Source organism: Brassica napus, chromosome A7 (assembly GCF_020379485.1).
Source record: "Brassica napus cultivar Da-Ae chromosome A7, Da-Ae, whole genome shotgun sequence".
NCBI lineage: Eukaryota > Viridiplantae > Streptophyta > Magnoliopsida > Brassicales > Brassicaceae > Brassica > Brassica napus.
This window is the reverse complement of record NC_063440.1, coordinates 22,825,245-22,838,558: the sequence shown is the minus strand read 5'-3', so window position 1 is coordinate 22,838,558 and position 13,314 is coordinate 22,825,245. Positions and strand designations below refer to the sequence as shown.

Genomic DNA, 13,314 nt, shown 5'->3' with positions numbered 1-13,314 from the left:
AGTGGTTTGATTAAAAATTCATCAATGTTATTATATTAAGATTTGAGTTTTGGATACTAGAAAAGCTGGAGTTATACAAATTATGAAGAAAACTTATAAGAAACCTGTAACATGGTGTAAAGACACAACACAGAGTATAAAGTACTTCAGATAAGAAAATTTATAAAGCTGAGTTCTCCGAGTGTTTTAGTTTTTGAATATATTAGGTATTTACGGATATATATATATATATATATATATATACGGATATATATATATATATATTGTTTATACATTTTATTTTAGGTAGTTGTTTATTCCAAAACAAAATGTAATTAATATTTTAGCTAGTAAATCGTATTTTAAATAGTCGGATACTCATTTGATTCTCGTTTCAGTTTTTTTAGATATAGAAAATAAGAATCTTTGAATATAAATGATTTTTGGTTTAATTTTGTTGGTTCGGTTCGTTTAGATTTTCGGTTAAAGTGGGTGGACATAGCGTGCATGTTGTTTTCACCTCTATTAGCTAAACCTACTTCCGATACAATTGATTAACTTTATGGGAGATCAGTATCTCATTAAGGACATTCACCACCACCCCCAAAAACATTGGAAGCTGCAAATGTTAAAAAAAAAAAAATACAAGCGCCAATACTCTCCCTCCTCAACATTTTGGTTTCCCTCTCTCTCTCTCTCTCAAAATTTCGAAATCCATTTTCGTTTTCCCTCCCCCCACAATCCGTTATCCCTTCTCCTAAATTGCTCTCTCCTGTGAATCAATCTGGAGAGTACTCGACGAACCCAATTGAAAAGTCTCTCTCTCTCTTTCGAATTACATTTCTAGGGTTTAACTTCTTATTGCAATGACTTTGGATGACGTGAAAGCAGCCTCGAAGCGCAAATCGGATCCTGGCGTTCGAGTCATCGGAGGAAGAATCTACGACTCTAGCAACGGCAGATGCTGTCACCAGGTTAGAACAACAATAACTACTCTCATACTCTCTGATCGATTCAGCTTAGATCAGTTACTAATTTCGAATTGAGCTCCCCAAGATTCCCAATATCGAATGTGTGGGGATTGAATTTGGTTTTGTTTCTCTTTGCAGTGTCGACAGAAGACGATGGACTTCGTTGCCTCCTGCAAGGCCATGAAGAAGGAGAAGCAATGTCCCATTAGCTATTGTCATAAGTGCTTACTCAACAGGTTTGCTTTTTATTTCGTGTTTTCTTTTTTTTTTAACTTTCGTTATGTGTATAATGATTTGATTTATAAATAGGTATGGTGAGAAGGCAGAGGAGGTGGGTGCCTTAGTTGATTGGCGTTGTCCTAAGTGCAGAGGTATCTGCAATTGCAGTTTCTGCAGGTAACATTCTCACATCTTCCTTATTGCTTTTGAGCTTATTAAGAGAGAGAGAGAACAATATGATCTTACAGGAAGAAACGAGGCCAAAGCCCAACAGGGATATTAACACACAAGGCTAAAGCAAGTGGCCTGTCATCAGTCTCTGAGCTTCTTGAGGTTGAGGGTCATGACACCTTTTCTTATCAGAAGAAAAAGCCTAAGCTGGTACTTAACGCCCCATTTCAAGTATTTTTTTTATAATCTTCACTTTTAAAAAAAACTATTATTATGCTTATTTGATTGTATTGTTTATGCAGGAGAACGTTTCAAATGGAGGTACAAGTTGCAGCACTGACTGATTATATTTGTTTGCTTTGAAAATGTCTTACGAAAGAGAGACTAAGACTTAACGGTTTTGATGTTTTGAATCACTCAGATGTTGTTCCCAAGGATAGCAACAAAGCCTTGAATAAGATCAAAACCGGTTCTCCAAAGGCAAAGCTGGTATTCAGTTCTCTATCTTATTCAAAATTTATTTGAGATGAAGCTTCCTATTTTTATATTATGCTTATTTGATTATACTGTTTCTGCAGGAGGATGCTTTTGTTGAAGGTACAAGTGGCGTCTGTTTTATTTGAAGTTGTCCTAATACCGAGACTAATAGTTTATGTTTTGAATCAGATGTTGTTGCCAAGGAGGACAACAAAGCAACTGGCAAGATCAAGAAAGTAGTGAATAAGACCAAAACTGGCTTTCCAAAGGCAAAACAGGTATACATCTCTCTATCTTTGTATTCAAGGTTCTTATTATTTAAGCTTCATTTTTTTTATATTATGCTTATTTGATTATATTGTTTCTGCAGGAGGATGTTTCCAATGAAGGTACATGTGGTGTCTGTTTGCTTTGAAGTTGTCCTAATACGGAGATACTACGACTAATTGTTTTCATGTTACGAATCAGATGTTGCCAAGGAGAACAACAAAGGGGCAGGCAAGATCAAGAAAGCTTTGAATAAGACCAAAAATGGCTTTCCCAAGGCAAAACCGGTATTCATTTCTCTATTTTATATATAAGGTTTTTGCGATCTAAGCTTCATTTTTATATCATACTTATTTGTTGTATTGTTTCTGTAGGAGGATGCTTCGATTGAAGGTACATGTGGCATCTGTTTTGCTTTGAAGTCGTCATAAAACGGAGAGACTAATTAACAGTTTTAATGTTATGGATCAGATGTTGCCAAGGAGAACAACAAAGCGGCGGGCAAGATCAAGAAAACTAAAGCCACTAACAAAGTGAAAGAGGAGGAAATTCAGATTGAAGCTAAACTTCCTAATGGTACAAGTTTGACTAATGTCTCAGGCATTGATATACCCACTGAAGAAACTGGAAATGTATTGCAGTTTCTTGAGTTTTGTTCAGCCTTTGGAAAGGTATTGGTTATTTGACTTATCATCTGTAATCATTCCTTGTGCTGTTTACACTCTTAATCTGTGTTTTATGTTGGACTTTTCTGATAGGCTCTCGATTTGAAGCAAGGGCATGCTAAGTCTATTGTTGCTGCGGTTTTTGGAAGTGGGCGTAACACAAGGAGGCAACAATATTGCTCTGTTATACCGATGATGATCCAGTTGATGCAATTAATATCACATGATAGAGATATGTATGAGTGCTTTTCATTCTGCCCTCGAAAAAAGTAATTATATGGATGTTCTTGTTCTGATGCATCTGAATGATTCTTACAGGTCTTTGTCTCTAAGTGCAACTGATAGCACTTGGTTCAGCTCTCTTGGAGAGTGCTTATTGCAATCAGGAGTTATGAGTGATGTTTTCCGACCTGAAACTTTCAAATCAGGTGTCTCTGAGTACAAGAAGATGGATGCATCAACAAGGCTCAAGCTTCTCAACTTCTTATGTGATGAATCACTTTGCACGTTGTATGTATTCACATTCACTTTTCTGGTAATTTATGCCTCGTTATGACTTAAAACACCTGTGTGAAAAATATTCTAGGAAAATGAGGAATTTCATTGAGGAACAAAGTAAGGAGTCTGACACAAAGGAAAGAGAGGCAAAAGAAAAGGCTGCAGCTGCAAAGGAAAAGGTATTTCTATAATTTGCAAGATGATTTTAATCAAAGCTAGTTGTGGTAAATTTTCGTTTTTTTTCCTTATAGGAGAAACAACTGAGGCAGAAGATGCAAGGTGATCTTGTCAAAGCCCATATGGAAAAAAACGGAGCTCCATTGTCCATTGAAGAGCACCACAAAGTTTTGGCTCAAATAAAAGCTGAAGCTAAAGAAGCTTATGGAGAGATGCTGAAGGCAACATCTAGAAGTAAATCTAAATGCCCTTAAAACTATTTATCATCAATGGTCTTACAAATGTCTGTCGTGTTTCATGCTTAAACTGATGTAACCTGTTTTGCAGAGAGGCAACGATGTGATGCTGTTAGAACTGACCCGATCCTTTTGAATGATGATGGTCTTGCTCTCTGGAAACTAAAGTGCTTTGAGGAAGAACCAAAGTTTTTGCTTCAAGGTTTGAAACTTACTGAAACTCTTTGTTTGTGTTTTAGTGCAAGTGTTTCAAATCTCATTTTTTTATTCATGCACAGATGTAGGAGGAACCTTTGATGATTTATCTCCACATGAAAAATGGTTAGCTTTCAAGCCTGAGCAGAAACAAGAGATAGAAAAGTATATCTCTGCCAATAGGTAAGCTAATTCTCATGGAGAGGCTATTTGTTAATAGTCGGATTTGTAAAGTTAAAGATGGTCAAATTCTTGGGCATGAAACAATATCAGTTTTTGCTTCTATTTTGTAGGATGAAAATGATGCTAGCACAAAAGAATGCAAATGTGGAAATCAATTAAAGAACGAGAATTGGCCATCATTCAACTTTCAGTATTCTGAAAATTTAAACTCATATCTTCTCTTTTGTCATCTTGGCTTCTTTTGTTCAGTTCAGCTTAATTATGTTGTATGATATGGGCATGATATGCTTGTTCTATGCCTCGGACTCTTAATATAGTAGGGAAATCTCAATCTTGTATGTTTCATTATTATTTTTGTATCAACATCTTTGGTTATATAGAAAATGTTGACAAAAAAATTTAAAGCCCTTTCAGAATGAATACATATTAGTTTTGCTTATTCCTTATAATCTTAATTTATTCGTACAAGATTAATTTGTCAAAATAACAGTCAGTTTGATTAGGTAAATAGTGAAGTGACTAATACTATGTAAGTGGATTAGTCTTGTTTATACAATCCGCTCTATGTATTTCTAAACCTGGAGGGGCTACGGTGGCTCGGAGATGATAGCCCGGAATGTGTATGGGGGTGACTCGGAGATGATTGATATTTAAGGCTTCGAATGGTGATAAACAAAACTGTACTACACCACAGTTAACAAAAAATTATATATGTATGTTTTTGTTACTATGTTTTTGTTAACTGTTAAAACAGCACTCAGTTATTTTCCATTTGGATCCTAAGCCTAACTTCTTCCGTCTCAGTTACAAACAATGGCATGGCCACACCATCACCACCCTATATCTACGCGTTTTATTGCCAACCCCTATATCTATGCGTTTTATGATGATTAATAGTTGTGTCTAGACTTTTTGATGTACCTCAGTTTAAACGCAAGGGAAAAAAAGCTTTTGGACATGCAAGAATTAGACCCCAAAACAAAAGCACTATGAATATAAAATCATGACGTCAGATTGAACTAGTTGTTAGAACAAACTGGGATAAAAGGTGCCGTATTTTCACAAAATAAATAAATATATTTATCAATTTATTTGTGCAAATGCTCGACCATTTACTCAGTTTGTCCAGTTGTATAACTTGCGTTTTTACACTACTGAATCATTCAACTTCCCCTAAAGCTTCAAGTCGATCCAACTTTTCATAGAAGCAACATACTTTAGATTGTATTTATAGTCTACTTCCCTTGAAATCTTCGACTTATCCCGCTTCTCATAAAAAGAAGCTATCCCCACGCTATAACATGTCAGCCTTCCCCCGATTTTTACAGATCCATATGGAGTTTTCAAAATATCCTAATGTGATCCAAATTCGACCTGGTTTGTTTTGTTTTAATTCAAAACCCTTGGGTTTATTTTATCTAAGAATTTTTAATACATGCCATAACGATTAATAAACAGGTTTCTATACGGCCATTAACCAATAGTATACTGATTGAAGTAAGAACATGTATTGCATAAATTATACTTTCCAACAACTAGTTACGACTTACGACTCCATTATTTATATAGCTTTATAATTATTATAAAAAATTATCTAACAAGACATGTAAAGTCCATCATTGTCGACCTTTGAGAGGCAAAGAGCATGCTCTTCACAGGATTATCACATGTCGACCGGTGTTCATCCGTACATTACATGTTTTATTATACTAGACGCTGTGCAACACTTGTGTTTCTCGAAAGAAACACTCGTTTTATTTCTTATTACTAACTAAACAAATATTTTATCCAGTTTGTTTAATTTAATCCCTTAAATAATCAATAGACCCTACAATAAAGATGAACAAGTAAAAATACAAGAAAGTTTCGGATTCATTTCTGGATCCGAGGGTTCGAGGTAATGCGATAAGTTTAATGGTATTGTCTCGTATTTGTATATCATTGGGGCATTTATGTCCCCACATAACATGTTTACGACTTACGACCCCAATAAAAATTTAGTAAAAAAATTCATCTCTAATAATTATTTTCAGATATTATAAAGAAATTATTTCAAGAATGTTTTCTTGAACTGTTTCGATTATTTCTTTTATCAAACGTTATTTCGATTATAAAATTTTAGATTGTTTTTTTTGAAACACTTTTTTTTTTTAACTATTAAATTTTAGATTGTTATTTTCTTTTTTTGCCAAGTAATAAATCAGGAACAATATTTTTTTCAGGACAAGATTACTGTAACACCAACATAATGCTGATTAATCTTGTCATTCATAGCAGAACGGATAACAAATATTATAATGTTAAAGTTAGTAATATATAGAGGGTGATTAGTTGGACTGTATCAACATAATTTTAACCATAGAATTTGGTATGTTTGAATTTTTGATGTAGTTGTAGCTGTATAAATTAAATGAAAAAAGAATAAAAAAGGAAAAAGATTCCTACAACAATATTTTTTGGTTTAGAAAATAAAGCTTCTACAACACTTCTTTTTTAATTTTTTTGGCTTTACCTTTAAAAACTACATAAAAAAAAATTGGCAAATTTTATGGTTGTAGATAGAAATTAAAGTTAAAATCACTTGATATAAGCTCAATTAATCACCACCATAGTTGCTATAAACCATACAAATGTACTATTTAATTCGTTTTTAGCTATTGAACAAAGATTACAAAAGAATCTAACCAAGCCCACGCATTTAAAAAATAATGGGTTAGAAATAAAATATAGTAATATGTTGAGTAGGCTCTAGCATTCATACTAACATTTTAAATCTCTAATATTTTTGACAACCACTTTAAACTTTTAAGTTTTAACCTTTTATTTGTATCACAAAATACCTTCAACTTGACTTAGTTGTTCATCAAGTCAAGAATATGACCGAAACTCTTCATTTACGGTCAAAAGTGACGAGTCGTCAGTTTTTTAAATAAAAATAACTAAAATTAAATAATATTAGAAAATTAAATAAGAAATTTGAAAAATATTTTTTTAAAAAAATAATCCAATTTTTAAATTTCTTACATGTTCAAATAATTAATCTTAAACTTTCTAAAACTAAATAAATATTCAAATAATTCTATAAGTTGTCTAAAATTTAAGAAAAATACAAATTTCAACTTTCTAAAAAAATTCAGTAAAATTATTCTCAAAAAAAAATTCAAACCTTAAAAGAATTAAACTTATAAAAATTCAAGTAATTTGAATTTTTAACTAAACTTATTCAAATTTTTTAATTTTCTTAAATTTTAGATAGATTATAAAGTTGTTTGAATATTTTTTTTAGTTTTAGAAAGTTTAAGATTAATTATTTGAACATGTATATTTTTTAATTATGCTTTTCAAAAAATCATTTTTCTTATTTTTATTTAATTTTCTGATTTTATTTCTTTTTAGTTAGTTTTAATTTATTTCTATTAAAAACTGACATGTCGTCACTTAAATGAATAGTTTCGGTCACTTTCTTTACTTGATGAGCAAGTCAAGTTGAAGATTTTTTGTGATATGTATGTCAAGGTTGAAAGTGTGAGTCAAAAAATGTTGGAGATTGAAATTATTATTGAGTGCCGATTAAAGATTTTTTATGCGATTTTCCCAATTATTAACTTATAGCATTCTCAAATTTGCTACGGCAAAGTGGTCAATGAGTTGAAAATGACGAGAGAAAGTACAATATGTAACTTTTGAATTAAGAACTGTTCGCAAATCAGCAATGTGCGTAGGTCTAGTAAAAGATTGACAAAGCTTTGGCAATCGTCATGGCCCGTCCGGCTTCGCGTGCAACTAACTAATCACGTTCACCGTATCTAATTTATTTACAAATTTATTACCCATTCATACACGAAACGGGTAATTGATTTTACTATAGTATCTTTAACAATTTTTTACTACAGTATCTGTATTAAGAGAGTATTTTGCATATCATTCATTTTTCATTTGTTAAAAGCAAACCATTTAACCCAAGCCATCATATCCATGTGAGTTATAACATTATAGTTTTAATATTTGTATCTCTTGACGTTTGTATTAAATATATGAGTGAAATCTTACTTTAGTTCTCAAAATTTAGGATTCTTCGTGATTCAACATCATAACTTGATCAATATAAATAATTAGAACTACCGATGCTGAAACAAAATATCGGGTTTGATGCTAAGGGGTACGTTTTACCCTTTTAATGGTTAGCATTCACAAAAACAAGAAAAATTATGAGTATTAGCATTCGATTTTTACTACTGTTTCTTACTTGTAATTAATATGTTGTCCTTTAACACTCTTTAACCGCTAATTTATAAAATAATGGTTTCCAAAGGATTAATCTCTTCTAGAGCTGCAGCTTACGGTGTGCCAACAACATGTTATTGTGACTCTCACTTCAAAGACAATTGGAAATCCTTGGAGATTCTACTGCTTCGCTCAAGAGGTACGTATTTACTAGCTAGTAGAAAATATTGTAGCCAAAAGATTACAATGGAGTTATGCCCTTTTTCAAAAAAAAAGATTACAATGGAGCTTGATATGAAGGTAAGTATTCTAGATGCAAAACATATTTGTAAAAGAAGTAAATATATGAAACATACGTGGAAAAGAACTGATGATTGATATCGATTTATTTATCACGTTTCACAGTTTTAATTGAATATGTGGAATTATAGTTTAGGTAGTTTAATAATTAAAATTTGAAGTTTAGGAAGTTTAGTGATGAAGTTTTTTTTTGGGGCGGATTAGGTCTACTGATGTTAGCCCTATTAGTTGGTGTAAAGTTACTGAACTTTGGAGTAACTCTTAATTACTAATGAATCAACGGTTGTTATTTTAATAACCAAAGTATTCAGATCTTGGGTTAATTAGTTTGCAAAAAAGTTAGAGATGTCAATGATACTTGATCCGACACACGATGACAAGGACAGCTTCCAAACTCCACAGTATCATACAAGAGAAAAGAACACAATGCGCGTGGGGTTGCTTTAGATTCCTTTGTAAATCTTGCTACTTCTTAGAAATTTGACGTGGCACTATCTCTAATTAAGAGAGAGAAATAGACACTCTTTTAGTTTCGAAATAAAAAATAGGGCTTATTTGCTAAATAACCAAAAAAATAAGGGAAATTAGATTTTTAGAGAGAGAGTAGAGAGAGATAGGAAGAGAAAGTAAGAGAGAGAGGGTGTTTTTAGTTAGTTAATGAATTTTGGTTTTTGTTGTGTATAGTGAATGCAATTTCCCTAAAAAAATATCAGTCTCCTTTTTCTTGATATACAAAAGAATATATTATGTCATCATGTATGATGAGATAAAAGTATGGGATACAGTTCCCTTGTTAGTTGTTTCTTTTTTCTTTTTATTATCTATAATGGGTATGATGTATACGTGTATGTGAGTATATATAGGTTAAGTCTTACTCTCTTTGCACAACATCTTTATGGTCTCACTTTCTCTCCCTCACTCACGCATACTCTCTACTTTCTCACACACTCTCGTTAGAGTTTTATTTGTTTTTTCTTGACTAAAGGTTTCTCTCTCGTTAAATTTTGTTATCATGAAAGACACCAAGAAGAAGACTCCATGCAGCAAGAAGCTTGGAGGATATTTGAGAGAGCAAAAGGGACGGCTGTACATCATCAGAAGATGCGTGGTCATGCTCATTTGTTGGAGTGACTAAAAATTTGCGGCTCCTCTACATATACACATCAGTACTAGATAGCATATTGTGCTCGCAATATCTATTTTTATTGTACTACTGATTTATGATTGAAGAGAGGGGTTGGATCTTTGTGGCTATAAGCGATGCGAGATGAGTTCACGAGATGGAGTTCCTTTTATCTCCGAGGTGTTGCTCCAATATAAGTTTAGATAATAGTTTTTTTTTCTTGAATTAGCTAGCATGGAAATGAATAATTAATTAGATCATCTTTTTATATTAGTGTATGATATAAAGTAAGGAGAGAAAACATGAGCACAGTTTGTCAATGCATATAGATATTTTCTAGGGAAATATATTTTCTCTCGCTGACTCTCTTCCAAGTCTTCATTATTGTTTTGATATTTAACAATAATAATAATCATAAAATAATAATAATCAAAGATGCCAATTACTACTATTTTTATTGTTGTGCTTAATTGTACTTGTCAGTTACTCTTAAAACTGGATTTAGTTCCATCAGAAAATGATTTTAACACTTTAAACAGAAATATACATTTAGCACGTACCATCAGACATGCGCACGCAGATATCAAACTGAAAGTGATATGCAAAAACTATTCGGTGATTGGATATTCAGAAGAAAAAAAATCTGGTAACATAAGAAATTGTGAATAGAAGTACTTTGGCATTTACGAATATTAAATGAAATTCAGTATCAATCATATCAAACTTTTCATACCTTGCCTCTATTTTGAACATTCAAGCACATGTGTTTGTTTGAACCTACCGACTTAAATTCAACAACATTATTAAATGCAACTGTTTACATTTACATTGACAATTTTTTAAATTTCATTTATTATTTTTAGAAATAAAAACCAAGATCTATCAGTGGCTGGAGAGAAAAGGATATTTCACCAAAATAACAAGACATGATTTTGTAAAGGAAAAAAAGAAATAAAAAGAGTCACTAGTGTCTACTGTTTTGCATTGTGTCTTATTACCGAGTTTGGGAGATATACTGATTGATATGTATTGAAATATACAATGCATTACTTGATTGATATTCAGAAGAACTGACAAGATATTCAAATCTTACCAATGAGAACGTGCCGCGACTGAGGAAAAGTATACATACTCATAGTGATGACAGCTTTTATGTCTGCCCACGGGCAAATGCCGATGTTCTAGGACCCATACACCATCAGATCCGATCGCCACATCATCTCCAATAAATAGGACCCACACTTTGTGTCATTTTAGTCTTAGACCCCAAAGAGCCATTAGGATCGTTTTGTGGTCTCATGGTTGAAAAATGAAGAAGTCCGTTTGTAATTACCTCTTGGCGATTGTGAGTTTTGGTGATTCGAGATAAGACGGTTATAAGAGAGTTAGCATACATAACTAATATGATATTTTTATTCTTGTAATCATTTGTCTTGAGCAGTTGAAGAATAGCGATCAATTTGACAAGTCAGCGTATTTTTATTTTTAAACATTCCTTAATTATAATCAATTAGTTATAATCTGGTGGTAAGACTTGCTTTAAGGTAAGGTTGGAATTTGTTAGTTTTGTATTCAATTTTTCCATAAATATATTGTTTGACCTAGAGATATGTTTTAGATCTTATTAGAAAACATGTACCTAGATTAATTGTCAATCTTTTCCTCCTGAAAATTTAGTTGGACCTTGGTCTAAACACCTTCAGTTAACAATAAAACATTCCTTAAGCGTTCCGATCTATTGAACCGACACTTATCAATGTAGGTTTTAAATATCTAAAAACTATAACACCAAAATGTGGGTTGAGTTGTCTGTGATCGTAATTTCATGTAGGCGGATCTTTCGAAAACTATTTTAACTAAATGTGTATATGTTGTAATAAATGTGTAGACGATACATAGATATATATATATGTGTTTAGACTTTAGCTGTCTACTTTGATCCATTATTAATACCACATAGAGGAAAGCAATATAGGTATACTGATAAAAACGCAATAGCTTTGATAGTTGGTGAATGGTTTGGTTATGTCGTTTAACTTTTGACTTTATTTGGTTATTTTAAAATAACTGTTTAGAGTATAGTAGTAGACATTTCCAAAATTAACTTAAAAACTTTAAATACGAACGTTTACATGTTCTAATCATTTTTTTTTGATAATCGAGTGTCCTAACTCCACTGTGGTGGTCAAGACTAGAGACTAAAGCGAGCAAGAACGCTGTCAGAACATCACCATGTGGCTCATCGTGAACGGTCTTCGGTCTCAGACGCTGGAAGGATCCGCATGTAAATTCTCCAGTAGCCGGATTTCGAATCCAGATGGCGGAACTCACACCCGTGAGCTTTTTATCAACAAAATCAGTATAGACTCATTATAAGATTGACATCTAAAACCAGTATAACTACTTTATTAATAAGTCACATTCTCTTTATATAGAAATGTATAAGTTGTTCTCCAAACATAAACTCTTTTTTTTTTGTTTAATGTAAAACGTTTATTTTTCTTCAGGCACATAAAATCCTTTTTTCCAGGATCAAATAACCCATAGACATCACAATACATAAACTTACCTCTCCACCTTCATGTAACACACTTATAAATTTATAATATCTCATGTAGTATTTCGTGAACGATACGAAACTCTTTAAAAACTGTGTCTTTAAAAACTGGATCTGGTTCGGTATCTTAAAAAAACTTATAATAATTCAAATATTAAAAATTTATAATAAAACTTTAAAATATATTAATTGTTTTGGATAAATTTGATATTTTAGTTTTTTTGGTTACTTTTGGATATTTTTAAACACATTTAGATATAAAAATAAACTGGTTATTTCGGATAAAATGTGTTATTTTCTATATATTTGAGTTATAATAAGTCAAATCCAAACCGAAATCAATTTTTTGGGTTCATTTGGATATATCCGAAAATATACGGATCTGACAAGTACGAACCGAATCCGATCTGATATTTAGAATTATCCGATCTGTACCAATTTTCTATATCCAAATTATTCGATATTCAAAATATTCGATCTGAACCCGATCCAATATCGAAAGCTTATGCCTATATATATAGTAGATAGAACCTGAAATAACCCATGTTCGGAACTACGCTAGGCGCTAGTCGGGCGGCAACCCCAGACCTAGCGAGTTATCGAAAAATCGGAGATTACGTGGAGCGTAGTTTTAAATACAATTTAATATATTTAGCTAATTTTAAACATGGTGACACATGTTCTTAGACATAATTATATAATTTTTTATATATAATTTTAAACAACTTCTTTTTGATTCGTCGAACATTTAGATTATGGTGTGTTTGGTACGAAAAAATCCTTAAATAATGTAATTATGTGTTTATTTTGGGTTTGATAGCTAATTATAATTATTTCGTAATGAATAATTACACAAAATCTATCAATAATGAGTAAAAAATAATCAGCCGTGTCTTACTTTACAGTGACGAAAAAAAAACTTAAGCGGTCTAGGGAGAAATTCAACGCGAGAATTAGGCGGTCTTACGCGGTCAACGCCTAACTATACCAATTTAGACATATTCGCCGCGATCAACCTCCGAACAACGCCTAAGCGTCTAGACGGCCACGTTTTTGACCCGAGAAAATAACC

At 32.2% G+C, this 13,314-nt stretch overlaps 2 protein-coding genes across 4 annotated transcripts; both read left to right on the top strand.

Moving 5' to 3' along the window:
- The first annotated feature begins 593 nt into the window (after positions 1-593).
- Positions 594-4,334, top strand: LOC106353929. Of its 3 annotated transcripts, none has more exons than XM_022689103.2 (19): positions 594-953; positions 1,089-1,186; positions 1,260-1,346; positions 1,418-1,550; positions 1,643-1,661; positions 1,762-1,829; positions 1,919-1,937; positions 2,007-2,095; positions 2,188-2,206; positions 2,286-2,371; positions 2,459-2,477; positions 2,556-2,755; positions 2,843-2,985; positions 3,068-3,259; positions 3,336-3,426; positions 3,499-3,658; positions 3,752-3,862; positions 3,939-4,038; positions 4,129-4,334. In XM_022689103.2, exons 1-19 carry the CDS (start codon positions 846-848, stop codon positions 4,151-4,153), a joined length of 1,767 nt encoding a protein of 588 aa, XP_022544824.2. In that variant the 5' UTR covers positions 594-845; the 3' UTR covers positions 4,154-4,334. The 3 variants fall into 3 exon arrangements, with proteins under 3 accessions (XP_022544824.2, XP_013649213.2, XP_013649212.2); XM_013793758.3 differs by having other exon boundaries at positions 596-953; positions 4,149-4,334; XM_013793759.3 differs by lacking the exons at positions 2,286-2,371; positions 2,459-2,477 and having other exon boundaries at positions 4,149-4,334.
- A 5,041-nt stretch (positions 4,335-9,375) lies between these two features.
- LOC106357127 (small polypeptide DEVIL 3) lies at positions 9,376-10,136 on the top strand. Its single transcript, XM_013796809.3, has one exon. It carries the CDS (start codon positions 9,575-9,577, stop codon positions 9,695-9,697), a length of 123 nt encoding a protein of 40 aa, XP_013652263.1. The 5' UTR covers positions 9,376-9,574; the 3' UTR covers positions 9,698-10,136.
- The last annotated feature ends 3,178 nt before the right edge of the window (positions 10,137-13,314 follow it).